This window comes from Eschrichtius robustus, chromosome 18 (genome assembly GCF_028021215.1).
Source record: "Eschrichtius robustus isolate mEscRob2 chromosome 18, mEscRob2.pri, whole genome shotgun sequence".
Taxonomy (NCBI): domain Eukaryota; kingdom Metazoa; phylum Chordata; class Mammalia; order Artiodactyla; family Eschrichtiidae; genus Eschrichtius; species Eschrichtius robustus.
Window position 1 is genome coordinate 12,182,127 of NC_090841.1, and position 12,593 is coordinate 12,194,719.

Below are 12,593 nucleotides of genomic sequence, written 5' to 3' on the forward strand. Positions count from 1 at the left end.
TGAATACGTTTGTCCCATCCAGAATCATTGATAATTTGTACAGAATTATAAAAGTGATGGGGGTTACAGCTTTCCATTGCACTAACAGCCCTTTAATTAAACTGTTCAAGCTGCAAGTGTCTGTTGGATATCATGGCCTCATGAACACTGAACAGGGCATGTCTCTCCACCCCTTCACATCATTTTTATCAATTCTTAACAGAAAATATAACTTGAAGCAAAATTTAGTTTTTTCATATCCAAATACTTGTTCTAACATATGCATCAGATGATTTGAGATCAGCAAAGCTCTCACTAAACAAGTACTTTTTAGGTCACACAATATTAGCTGCCTTTAAAAGAAAAAAAAGATGGAACTGATTTGACAGCCATACCCATGTTTCTGACAAATATGCATGTCTGATACACATGAGTGCACAGCAACCCTATTTTTCTTCAACACAGTCATCAAATAATATGTGTTAAGCACACATTCGGGCGAAGTGGTTTACAAGGGGTCTCTATTACATTTGTTTTATATTATGTCCTGTGTGCTTCAGTTCATAAGTGAGTGGGACAGACCTCAGGGTATAAAGCCAGCATGATCTCTCTCTCCCTTCACTTCTTTTGGATATTAAGCCCTTAGCTCAAAACAGTTCAGTGGTTGCTTAAGAAAATCACAAAAGTTGCATAAAATTTGTGATCAAGATGCTTTAATTTTCTTATTTATGACCTATATGATGTAATAAAAGTTATCTTTATTCAATTTTCATAAAATGAAACTGAATAGGCTAGTTAGCATTTGTTGATTGATTTCATAGTATATTAAGTAATTCCGAGAGGCCAGCAAGCACAAACCAGATGATATGGGAAGGTCGACTTAAGAAAGAAAACAAAACCACAAACCTCAAGTATAAATGAAAGTACTTATATGGTTTAGAAAAATATCTTGGGCTATAATGAAAAAGTAACTTAAAGAGTTATTATAGAAGGTCCTGAAACTTACAGAACACTATGTAACTAGTAGAGGTATAAATAAAATACAGGCAATTTTATGGTATCAGGTCATATTTCAGATCTAGGCTTGATGCCCAGATTTTTATATAAACATGCCATAAACTCAGTATTTAATCAACTATAAATGATATTCCTTTGCACTTTTGAAGCATATACAAACTGATTAAACTCCTCATCACTTGCCCGAAGCAGCGTCCTAACCGATCACTCTGCCTCCAGTCTAACAGCTTTCTACTTTAGCCTCCACGAGCCGCCAAGTGTATGTAGGTGAGCTCTCTCTTGGTTACCCTCTCGTTGCATACGAGCAGAGGAGAGGAAAGGGGACTTGGGGCATAGTCCCAGGCGGTCATGGCAATCACAAAATTTATTTGAATGCTAGTGGTTCATCTTAACCATTCATCATTTTTTTACATTTTATTTTCCATCCTATCTATATTAATTTCACTACAAAAAAAGTCTAATTACTTATCTGAAATAAAATTGTTGCTCAAGAGGGGTGTCAGATGATATTCTGTGACACACCTCAGTATACATTTTTCTTAAGTGCGAGGCATAAGTCTATGAACTAAAACAACTTAGCCCAACCCTCTAGAGTGAAGGAATCCTTTTTATGGGGACAGGGTCTTCCAAGATGGGGTATAACCCAGTCTAGAGTTCCTTGTGGGTGCAGATTAAACTACCAGAAAAGAGAAACCAGTTATTCTATTTAGATCACTTTGTTTAGATCTTGATTAAATCTAAAAACAGAAGAGACCTCTGATGGGCTCCACCATTAGGATAATAAACACGAGAAGTCTGAGGCGAAACTGGAAAGCTTTTTCCAGTTCAGCAAAGGAGTCAGAGATGCACGTACTTTGTAAGATCTCTTTGTAACCTTCCCCATATGTATTATCTCTGTCCGTTTCTCTTGCTGATCTATTCAACAAACAAATGTATATGGAGCACATCTGTGCCAGGCACTGCTTTAAGCTCTGTGTATTGAGCAGTAAATAAGATAGATGAGGGCCTTGTTCTCATGGAACTTTCACGTCACAGGGAGGGGACTGACAAACAAAAAAATAAATAAGTGCCAGGCGCAGAATTCAAACAAAGTGATGTCAGAGAAGAGATATTGGAGGTTAGTACATGATAACTCTAAGTTGGATGCCAGCCAAAGATTTTTTAATAAAAAAATTTTAGAGAGTTTCATTCCATAATCAATCTTGAAGGAAACAAGAAGAGAAAGTAGGAGGTGGCTTGCTGTAAAAAAAAAAACAAAAGGACTCTAGGCTCTGTTGGGTTTTCTGGCAGGGAATTATGAACATCTCAGAGCATTGTCTTTTATCAGCCTCTTTAAAGGATTTCAAAAGCTTAACTATAACATGGGTGCCTGTAAAGTAAAATTTTCTTTCCCTCGGCCCCTCTGGTAAGGACTGTACCGCTCGTTCAGATGATGCTGCCATGTTCAAAATAGCTGGGACCTTTGGGTCTATCTTTCGGAATTTGCCTCCTGAGCTGTTTATTAGCTGCTAGCAAAATAATTTTCTTTTAATTTTGTTCTGTCTCCTTTTACTCTTTGCCTCCAGGCTTTACTGAGTTCCTCTGATTATCTCAGTTTCCTTTTTTCTTGCTCCTGAGGGTCCCTGAGGACTGTTGTGGTCCCAACCTGGAGCTGTGAAAGCGGTGGTAGGAGAACTGATTGAGTTCCTCTATCAGTTTGGATCCAGTCAAGAGAAGGAAGCCACATAGCAATTTAAACAGGGAAAGTGTTATAATTTATAAAAACAGAAATAATTATAAATTATAACAGGATATTGGAGAAACAGGGAACGGTTAGTAAGAAATAAAAAGAACTCTTAAAAAATATAGCAAACAGCATATATGAGGAGCAGCCACTGTCTTTTGAGCTGACATTGAACCCAAGAAGAGGCCTCCTGGCCTTGTTAGAGAGGACATGGCTATAGTTCCCTTCATGGTACAGAAGTCACTCTGGTGCCCTGCTGAGGGAGCTCGCTGGAGCTCTGCCTTTTGGAACTTTCCCAAAAACCACCCTCTAGGGAGTTGCTGAATCTGTGTATGGGAGGGTTCTCACCAGAGCCCTCTGTTACAAAACTGTTTGGGGCAGGGGGTCCTGGAGAGAGCTGCTAGTCACTGGCTGCTGTCAGCCATCACACACTGCAGGAGCCGGGCACTGGAGAAGCCCACGCTCTGCAGGGACCTGCTAGGTGAGCACGCAGAGCCAGGAAGAAAAACCCCTTTCTTCTGCATCATCTCTTCAGAGTCCTTTCCTGATAGACCTCGACATGGTGTCGGCTAGCAAAGGAAAAATAAAGGGTACAGATTCACTTTCACAAGATAAACAATGAAGGGTGAATTTGGAGCTGGGAAGCAATAATTTGATAACTGGCACAGTTGGTAAGACACTTCAGCATGGGGCCCTTAAGGAGTCAAACCAACTTCTATGTGTTTGAGAGCCACCTGCCTGCTAGAAGTAAAATAAACTGATAACATGCTTAATGGAAAGGAATACTTGGTCAAATGTTCACTACATCATGGTTCCCAAAGAGAAAGATAACAATATTAGTGTGTGTATATATGCGTTTATATATATACCCACACACTAATATATCTCTCTCTATATATATATTATATACAGCCTAATATGCATATTATATATAAATATTATACATATTTTATATATAATATAATATATAAAATATTATATATAATATACATTATTTTTATATATATATATATATATATATATATATATATATATAAAAATATAAAATCTCCATCCATCCTCCTGGCATACCAGATTTAGTATAAGGGTGCCAACACAGCTTTCATGGGAAGATCTCTCCTTTTTTCTGAGATTATACTCATTTCACTCTTTGGGTTTTCAAATGGCCTTTATATATATATATAAAATATATATATATATATATATATATATATTAGTGAAATAATGGTCATAGTGAAAGATAGTTTTTGTTGCTGTGGCTGTTGTGTCTTAAAATTATTCCTACCTGACAAAATAAGAGTTATCGACCCTGTATTAGTACTCTTTCCATTAAAAAAAAATTATGCTAGTCTTTGAAATTCAAATCTGTAAACTGTTGCACCCAGGTAAGCATGTATTACTATAAATTGTGGCAAGTCACTGTAATCCTTTTGTGAAATGTATAAAAAGAAGTTTTACATGTAGAAACTGAAAAACAGTTGTCACTTTATGCTCAACAGAAAGGACATATAAACAGAACTTCAACAATAGCTAGGCCATGCACTTTACATTCATTGTCTCCACTTAAATTAACCAGTAATGAGTAGTATTATCACTGTTTTTCAGGTGACAAAAATCAGGTAGAGTTAAATAATTTTTCCAAGTTCCTATAGCTAGTAAATAGCAGAGCCAAGTTTTAAATAAGACTGTGACTGGCTCCAAAATGTTTCATGATTTAAATAGATGTCTCACTGCCTCCAAAAACCTTCCAGTGTGTAGAGAAAGACAAAAACTGAATTAAGGCGCTAGAAAATGGAATTTTCAAAAAATAAAAAGATGAATAGATAACATAATATAATTATAATATAATTATATAATATATAATATACACACAGAGATATATAATTCCTAGAGAAAGGAAATGTGAAAAAGGACTTCATAACTTATTCTCAAACCTTAAGGAATATCATGTATGTAAAACTCAGTAACTAGTTTCTGCTTTCACCAAAGCAAATATAAGTGTAGTAGATTATACAGGGTACACCAGTGCAAGTAGAGAATGTGTTTATGTATTGTTAGAATACATTGGTGTATCAGGAAGGAAAGTGTTGCAGATTTCATTGCAGTGGGTTAATCAAATATGGATTTATCTGTATCATGGAAGGAGAAGTCCAGATATGGATAGTTGCTGAGACTGTTTCAGTAACTTAATATTAGCGCCAACCTTGCTGGGATTCCCTTGGTCTTCCTCTAATGGCTACACAATTGCTGCTATAGTTTCTGCCATTATATCTCCATTCAAGCAAGGAAGAGAAAGGAGTGTGCCAGCTACATATGACTCATTTTATCAGCTTTTCTGAAACATCCCCAAATGACTGGTTTTGTTCTCATTAGCCAGTTCTGGGTCAAATGTCCTTGCCCTTAGATGCAAGGGAATTTGGAAAAAGCAAAGAATAACTTTATCATGATTGGCTTAGACCATGGATCAGACAAACTCTGACCTCAGGAACAAATTCAGGCCATTGTTATAAATAAAGTCGTGCCCATTTATTTGCACATTGGCTGTGACTGCTTTGACACCACAGTGGCAAAGCTGAATAGTTGTGAGGACAGATGGCCTGCAAGATCTAAAATTTTTTACTATTTGGCCTTTTACCAAAAATGTTCATTGACCCCTGGCTTAGATCAGTCATGGCCCCTTGCCTGGGGTTGACCACATGGACACTTTGGGGCTAAGTGGGCTTTCGTTAAGCAAGGAAGAGGGAGGAAAAGTGACATTAGAAAAGAACCAAAAGTGTATGTCAGGCCACGTGGTCCAACCAATCATATACAAGACCACAAAAGCATAACACGTTTTCTGTTTTAAGTCACAGGGTCACCTTGAACATATAACTTTTCTGTTCCTTCACTTCTTCATGAGCCAACTAAAAATTTAGAAAGGTAGAAATTTCGCAAATATACAGAATCAAATGTTTGACAATATTGTGATATATCATGAATTCAGGAAGATAATTCCTAATTTACTGAGTTTTATACAGCACTGTCTAAGATATTGTCACACTGATTCTTAGACACGTATTTAACTGACGCTTCCCTTTAAACTGTTTATTTTAGGTTCTTGCATACACTGAGGGACTTCATGGAAAATGGATGTTCAGCGAGATACGAGCTGTATTTTCAAGACGTTATCTTCTACAAAACACTGCTTTGGAAGTATTTATGGCAAACCGAAGTAAGTCCCCTTAAATATTTTGAAAGAAAATGTGCTCATATTTGGATGTTATTCATTTACATGGTGTGATACTGACTTGATTTTTTTTTCTGTTTTATTTCTTTCTTTGATATGCCCTCGCTAAAACAAAAATACAGAGAGAATTAATTTGCTTGAAAACATTAATCCTAGATTTCTCATGGATAAAGTTACACAGAAATCTGATTTCCCATGAAGATTCATTACCTTTACCAATAAATCATGAAGGGCACTTGAAAATGATTTCTGAAATTGATGGTTAGCTCTCCTGTGGTTTTCTAAATCATGTTTTTTCTTCTTACCACAGCCTCAGTTATGTTTAATTTCCCTGATCAAGCAACAGTAAAAAAAGTCGTCTATAGCTTGCCTCGGGTTGGAGTAGGGACCAGCTATGGTTTGCCGCAAGCCAGGTAATTGTATCATATTACACATTATCTACGGTTTGTTAACATATTTCAATCTCAATACCATGGAAATCTAAATAAGCTTATACCATTATAATTATTTTGAAAATCAAGGAATTGTCTTCCTCTGCAGGTCATTTGTAGGGAAAGAGGTTATGAAAACAGCTATTTTAAGAATGACAGAATAGGGCATAATTTTATTTAACACATATATAAATGAGGAAGTAAAAAAGTTGATTGCATATTATAGCTGGCACATAATTAAGACATTTTTGCTGAAGATCTCACAAAAGACACACCAAAAGCCTCATAATGTTTGTGATTAATTGTTGTGTAATAGCATACAAATTGTTTTTATAAATGCTATGTATAAATGCTTCTTCATTAAAGTAATAAAACTCTCAGAGCTTATTGAGATTAATAGTCATTAATTATGATGTGATTTTAATCATTTCTTAAATCTTTCATCTTGGTATTTTAAAAGCATTATTTTGAAATCTTGTTTTATTGAAAAATACTATTCTAAGTAGAAAACATAGTCAGTAATTATGTTTATCACTAATATCAGTTAGTTGGTTTTTGGCTCCAAGTAACTGAATACCTAACTAAAAGTGGCTTAAGCAATAAAGGTTTTGCTTCGGGGGGTTTGTTTTATGAAAGATGTGGAGTTAAGAAGGAGTTGCTCGTATTGGCTCAGAGGTTCAGTGATGTCAGGACTCTCAGTTAGCCTCATATTCACAAAATAACCACCACTGTTCCAGACACCACATCTTCACACAACTGCATTCAAGTAGGAAAAAGACACAAAGGATTTCTCCTTGAAGTTCTGTGTTTTAGGACGGAGTATATTTAGAAGCCTTTAGCAATTTTTATCTCAGGTCCCTTTGGCCAGAATGGGGTCACCTTCCTGCCCCTAAAACAATCACTGAATGCTGAACACGAAGCCAAACCATCCCCTAGAATTCAAGGAAAAATATATCTCAACTCCCTGCCACTTCCTACCTGAAAAAAATACATTTTCTATGTCGGCTTTGGACAGACAAGCAACAGTGTCTCCCACATAGATCATTAAGTCCCTGGGAATTGTTGCAGAGCACTGCACACATGGAAAGGAAAACTAATCTTTGTCTATCTTCTCTTAAACAGGCTACAGACATGTAAAAGACAGGGACTGTGTCTTATTTATCTTTTAATCTACAATACTTAGCACACTGCCTTATTGCAAAGGTGCTTTTTAAGTGCTACTCAACTGGAGTTACCCTGCATTACAAAGTTATCTATTCTCGTATTAAGTTTACAGTGTACGACCAATTCACTGACATGTATGCACATGCCCAGGATATTTGCTAGTTGAATGACAATATTAAATTAAGACATTAGTAGATAATGAAGTACTTATATAAAATACAGGTCAAAAGAAAAATGCATTTAATCTATCAAAAAAAGAAAATGAAGTTAGTTTTGCAAGACTTGTTATTGAATCTAAGCTGACTCATAGTAATCACTACTTCCTTTCCCAAGTACTTACAAATTGTTTAATCATCAATTCAAGAATTTTTCCAAGAATTGACATTAAGAACTCACAAATAGGCCTAACTTTTTCCTTTTAAAAAATAATCATCTGCCTCCTGGCGTATTTCTCCATGATCATGATTCTTCAAAGATTACCAATAGAGTTTTCTAATTTCCTTTAGTACTGTTAGACTTGTCCAGACCTGAATTCATTAAAAACAACCAGAAGCTCTTGTACTATATTCCTTACCTTTTATGAGCATTATTTTCCTTTTAACCACATTTGGTCTCTCTTTGATTTTTGGAAGATCATTCTTCTTGATAGAAAAACTGGAAACAAAATAGATGTTTAGTAAGTTTGGAAATTCTTTCTTAAAACACTCTTTTGTTGTCCCCTTGGCTTTCCCCCCAAAGGCTCAACTCATTATTAGTTTCCTAATAAAATACTTGTAAATTCAGTTTTGTATACTTGCTGTGATATGTAGACTTAGAAGTAGCAGATGGGGGTAAGAGGAACACTGAATCTAGGCTTAGACCTGATACTACTGGCAGTGATAGAGCCTGATACTTAGTAGGAGGTCAATACATATATGTTGAAAGAATGAATAACATTAGGCAAGGGGAATGACACTTTCATCTGCTATAAAATGGGAACAGTATCTTTGCAAAGAGATGTTTTACGAATGTCTTGAGATCATAAAATGAAGGCACTTTGTGAACAGTGAACACACCTATACACTATACACATACATGCATGCATACACAGATATAGATAGGTAGGTAGGTGAGGAAGTAGGTAGGTAGGTGGGTAGGTGAATAGACATAGACACATACTTGTATAAATATATGTGTGTGTGATATGTAAGATCCTGTTACACTTAGAGAATTGTCAAAGGGAAGGGATGATGTCTGGCTCCTACAAGTAGAAGCCTTCCAGCTGAGAGTATCTTGGTAAAATCAACCAAGGGATCCATTCTTTGCTGTGTTTTTTTTGACATTGGGTTTTGTCAGTTTAAAGCAGAATTTATCAAACTCTAGGGAACTTCCTCTAAGCTAAGCCCATAGGAGACTGCTTTAGAAACAAACAAAAATGATCAAACTCAAAAGCAGGTATACTGCCAGAAAATTGACTTCACATATCATTTAGGCCGCTTTTTGGGCAAGCCCACCGAAGAGATCACATTCCAAAAATTTAGGACAGAAGGAATAGTTCCACTAAGCTAGCATAGCCTAATGAATGCCCCTTTAATTTATATCCATGGGTCTCATTTGCTGAGCACTCCCCATGTGCCAGGGACTATACTTTGTGTTTTAGTTTATAAGCATTATTTCCTTTAATTCTTTTTTGTTTGTTTGTTTTGGGCTTATAAACAACAGATATTTATTTTCTGGCAATTCTGGAGGCTAGAAAGTCCAAGATCAAGGCACCAGTAGATTTGGTGTCTGGTGAGATCCCAACTCCAGATTCATAGATGGTCATCTTCTCGATGTGTCCTCACATCGCAGAGGGGCTCTCAGCCCTTAATTCTTAAAACAACCATGTTCTTAATGTGGATTCTTAATGGTATTCATATCCCATTTTACAGATAGGAAATTTTTGGTTTAGATAAGTTACTTATCTTGCCCAAGATCATAGCCCACTCTCTTAATTTCTATTTTGTGTCTTCTATCAAAGTGATCCACATTGGTCAAAAGAACAATACCTTTACCCCTGCGTAACAAAAGAAAAATACTGACAAAAAACTTGCCCATTTTCTAGACTCCATACTGATTGCCATTATTTGGTTAATGTATTTTCTATTCAGACAGTCATTACAATCAATAAATTTTGGATTTAGTTAGATTCTTTACTTACTAAGAATATACCTGGTTGCATACATAGGGTTAATGATTTTAAATGGTCACCATTTGTTATGGTACTTAATATTTTTTTCCACAGGGCAATTTTATCTTCTTCTTATCCCCCAGTTCTAAAAGCATTTTACTGTAGCCCAAATATGTACCAACTATCCTCATTCTAATATCTAAATTTTTATAGGATATTTTGAATAGCCCTATTGATTTACTGTTTCCCATTTTGCTTCTCCTTATGATTGAATTATTTAAATTTTTTTTTGAATTTCATCTCTCTTTAGCCATTTTTTAATTTTAGGATAGATGTCCAATAATTCAAGTCATTTGGTATACACTTATTGAGACCCTACTATATAGGTCAAGCATTGCTGAATGCTAAGGACATAACAGTATGTAAAACAGTTCCTGCTCTCAGTGAGTTTATAGTAGAAAAGAGAGAGCAGTGAACAGGAAAAGCTGATCCTTTCCCTGAACTTGCTAATAGTAATCTGATTTTCTAAATTCATTTCGTTTGCCCATATTTTTCTTCACCACTGCATACTCTAAGATTGACATGATAACTTTCTCCCACGATTCCTCCTATTTCCCCTTATCGGGATTTATTTGGTTTTGGTTTTTGAGTGTTTTTGGTGCGCAGAATTATTTCCAGATCAGCAATTTTCTTCTTAAATTGTCTAGGTTTAAAATGTCAACAAATAAATTTACAACTTTATTATATACATTGCTTTTAGCAGACTAAGCATGCTGCAGGTAAGGATTTTAGTCAGATTAGCAAGAATATGATTATGATAGTAATCCAACAAAAGTTGGACTGAGCACATAATTATAATAGTAGCAAATAAAAATTGGGTAAACATAGTTTATTCTTTGATAATTCAGAAAATATTTTAGCATGTTGCCATGACAAAGTCAGAATCAAGGCAAAAGTTTATAACATCAATAGTTGTATGAATGAGAGTGTATCTGGAAAATTTTGAGAAGTGGTGCCAGTATGGATCAAAATCTGGAAGCCCTTTAAGTAGCCCTGTGAAAATCATATTACCAATTAATTGAAAAGTACGCTGAATTATCGAATTGAAGTATGGAATATATATACCCTTTACTATTGCAATGAAGTGAATCATTAGACTTAGACATAGTTCTTTTGGAGTCAGTAGGATCTATTATCTCAAATATATGTAACTAGGAAAGTTCTTCAAAAATGTTAATATGTGACCAGGCTGCTACAACATATTACGTTAATATTTTAAACATTGAGTTACACATAATTATTTTTAAAATTCTTAATTCAGATTTGAATTTGAGATAACAAGTTTCTTCCCATTCTTCCTTCCTCCCTCCTTTACCTCAGCTAACATATATCTTAGCTCCTGCCATGGCTATTCAGATCCCATGTGAATAGAAACGTATGATAATAATACATGGGTGACAAAAATAGCCTTAGGTCCACAGTTCCCAAAATAAGCACCACGGAGCCCTGAGATGTCACAGTGCACTCTCAGGGCTACTGCAGGGCATTTTATATTTTTTAGGGAAACACAACATCTATTAGACGCTGCACAAACTCTTAGCGTGAGTTAGTTCTAAATTTCAACATTTGATAGGACTGCATTCTTGCATTCTTTTTGATGCCATCTTAGCTTTGTGAAACTAGTTTATAGGGGTTGCTCTGGTAATAAAAAAAAAAAAGTGGTGCATGAAAATTCATGTGGAACAGGCATTGTAGGTGGTGGTGTCAGATATGATTCCAAGGTTTAAGTTGTGCAGTGACCAACAGGTGTGCAATACATTCCTTTAGTTAAGTAATTGTGGTTAGTTAAGAATGAAATAAAATATTATTTTTCTTTCAATTTTTGAGTATTATATTCTCAAACAGCTACTAAGTTGTTAAGGCTCAAGTATTCAGTTATTTAGACCTAACTACGTAATAAACAGAACCGTTAGGTGTCTCTCTTGGGCTAGGGACACCGTGAAAAAATTCCTGAGACCCTAAAGGTGGCATAAATACAAAAAGTTTGGGAACTTCTATTTTAAGTGGTGAACGTTTTAGAAAATCAGTTAGCCTTATCATACTTCTGCAAATATAGCCAGCTTTCATTATTTTTTATAGGAACACATTGTACCTTCAAAGGTTCATAATTTACACAAATTATCCTGATTTACTCCCTTACGATATTCCTATGTCCCTTATGAATTCGTACATTTTCAAAGTTCCCAGTTGTTTGTTTCTGACCTCATAGGGGGATGGGTGTTGTGTGGTTAGAGGCTGTGCACGTGTGCACGTACTGCGCAGAGGCAGGCGTGGAAAGTTCAGTGGCAGCATTAGTATATAAGGGTTAAGTCAAATGAGTTTAAGCTGCTGACTGTCTACCTAGCTTTATAGTATGGAGTAGGTTTGGTGTAGTGTTCAAAAGCTACTTTGACTTATTTTGAGCATAGTTTCACCTTCTTTTGTTATTGACTTATAAAATACCCACTTGGAGCCATATTATACAAATCGGTGCTTTCATATTGGGTTATCCTTAGTAAATAAATATATCTTCTCTATAACAGATTTTTCAAATATTGCTAATATCTACAGCTAAAATATATTTTGTAATGTATCTCAGAAAGATAAACCATAAATTGAATAATATCAAATCAATACATTAGTTATTACTGGACTTTTAAAAGTCATGAGTTAAAAGAGACTGTTATGATTTGCTTAATTGCTAGGAGGATATCACTAGCCACTCCTCGACAGCTTTATAAATCTTCCAACATGACTCAGCGTTGGCAAAGAAGGGAAATTTCAAACTTCGAATATTTGATGTTTCTTAATACTATAGCAGGTAAGACATCTTATTCTTTAATCTCATAATATGTTCATGTTCAT

General features: G+C 35.4%; 1 protein-coding gene across 3 annotated transcripts in view; it reads left to right on the top strand.

Moving 5' to 3' along the window:
* Positions 1-12,593, top strand: part of NBEA (neurobeachin) — a 607,091-nt gene that overhangs the window by 478,372 nt on the left and 116,126 nt on the right. For all 3 annotated transcript variants that reach the window (XM_068526405.1, XM_068526406.1, XM_068526407.1), the window contains exons 41-43: positions 5,813-5,930; positions 6,256-6,358; positions 12,434-12,549. In XM_068526405.1, the coding sequence (XP_068382506.1) occupies positions 5,813-5,930; positions 6,256-6,358; positions 12,434-12,549 (337 nt within the window). The remainder of the gene's footprint in view (positions 1-5,812; positions 5,931-6,255; positions 6,359-12,433; positions 12,550-12,593) is intronic.